The following is a 1242-nucleotide window of genomic DNA, read 5'->3' on the forward strand; positions in this document are numbered from 1 at the left end:
ACCCGGCAGTTTGGCTCATCATGGCCATACCGCCCACAATACTCGCAGGGTGGACCATCATACATGCGGGGACGCCTATTGGAGGCACCTCCATTGTTGACATTGCCTCCGCCACCTCGGTTCTGCCGCCGTTGCTGATCGGCAGCATACTTCGTGGCTGGGGCCTGCTGCTCGGATGTAGAAACCATAGCAGCACGACTCGCGCCTAATGCAGACTGTACTGCTGCGGTGATCATTGCTGCCAATTCATCAGGTTGATGGGAACCCGTAGCTGCGGCACTCTTGCTACTTCCTGTTGGGCGACCGTTTAGAACCCGGCAATCCTTGCTGTCGTGGGAGCTGTTGGCGCCGTGGTGCTTGCAATAGAACTTAGACTGGCCGGAGCCGCTGTCTCTGCTTTTGCTTGGCTGCTTGCGCAGCCGTTTCTCCCTCTCACTTGTAATAGCTTGCTTGGACCCGGAGGCGTGGTCGCTGCTGGAATGTCGTTCCCGCTCGGCCTGGGCTTGCTGCAGGTTGATCCAGATTGTTTCAGCGTCCGTTGCAATGCTGTTGAGTTGAGCATGCCATCCCTCACGTGGGGTGAGCTCGTACTTGGTTCTGATGCGCTCCCTTACTGCTGGGTCCAGGCCTTCAACATAGCGCTCCGCGATAACCGCACTGGAGTATGAGTCTCGAATGTACGGCTCGAGCTCCCGTATTTGCTGCAGGTACAGCTGTGGCGAGCCGTTGTCCTGCCTAGTCCGCAAATACTCCAGAACCTTGGCTGTCTTACGCTGATGAGCAAACCCTCAGGAGGATCCGTACAGTCTTCACCTTCCATCAGCCCTTGGTACAGCGATACCGAAATGGAGAATGCAGACTCTTCGTGGTCGGGGCCCACCATGCTCCGTTTTCGACACGAGGAGTTCCCTGCCTTCAAGCGGGGGGCGCTGCGTGCAATGCAAACTCTGCGCGCACGCTTCCGACTCAACAAAGGACAGGTGCCCGTTGATGAAGCTCTCGACTTGATCAACACCTTTCCTACACCAGGTACTATGTACGACATCTGGCATAAGCAGCAACTACATACGTTAGTTAAGGATGCTCGTGCATGGTTCAGCCACCGCTGCACGGCAGCTGCCCAGGCAGCTAGTGCGGAGGGAGAGAACGTGTCAGCGGCAGTGCACAATGCTATCGAACCAGCATTGGATGGTGAGAGTCTTCTCGAGTATTATCTCGAAAAATTAGACGAATCTTTTGCTC

General features: G+C 56.0%; 1 protein-coding gene across 1 annotated transcript in view; it reads right to left on the reverse strand.

Moving 5' to 3' along the window:
• Positions 1 to 1052, reverse strand: part of VOLCADRAFT_107747 (uncharacterized protein) — a gene marked incomplete at both ends in the record, with an annotated part of 27372 nt that extends 26320 nt beyond the window's left edge. Inside the window, 2 exons of the mRNA XM_002957591.1 lie at positions 3 to 787; positions 881 to 1052. Of these exons, the coding sequence (XP_002957637.1) occupies positions 3 to 787; positions 881 to 1052 (957 nt within the window). The remainder of the gene's footprint in view (positions 1 to 2; positions 788 to 880) is intronic.
• Between the last annotated feature and the right edge of the window lie 190 nt (positions 1053 to 1242).

This window comes from Volvox carteri (assembly GCF_000143455.1).
Source record: "Volvox carteri f. nagariensis unplaced genomic scaffold VOLCAscaffold_76, whole genome shotgun sequence".
NCBI classification, from domain to species: Eukaryota; Viridiplantae; Chlorophyta; class Chlorophyceae; order Chlamydomonadales; family Volvocaceae; genus Volvox; species Volvox carteri.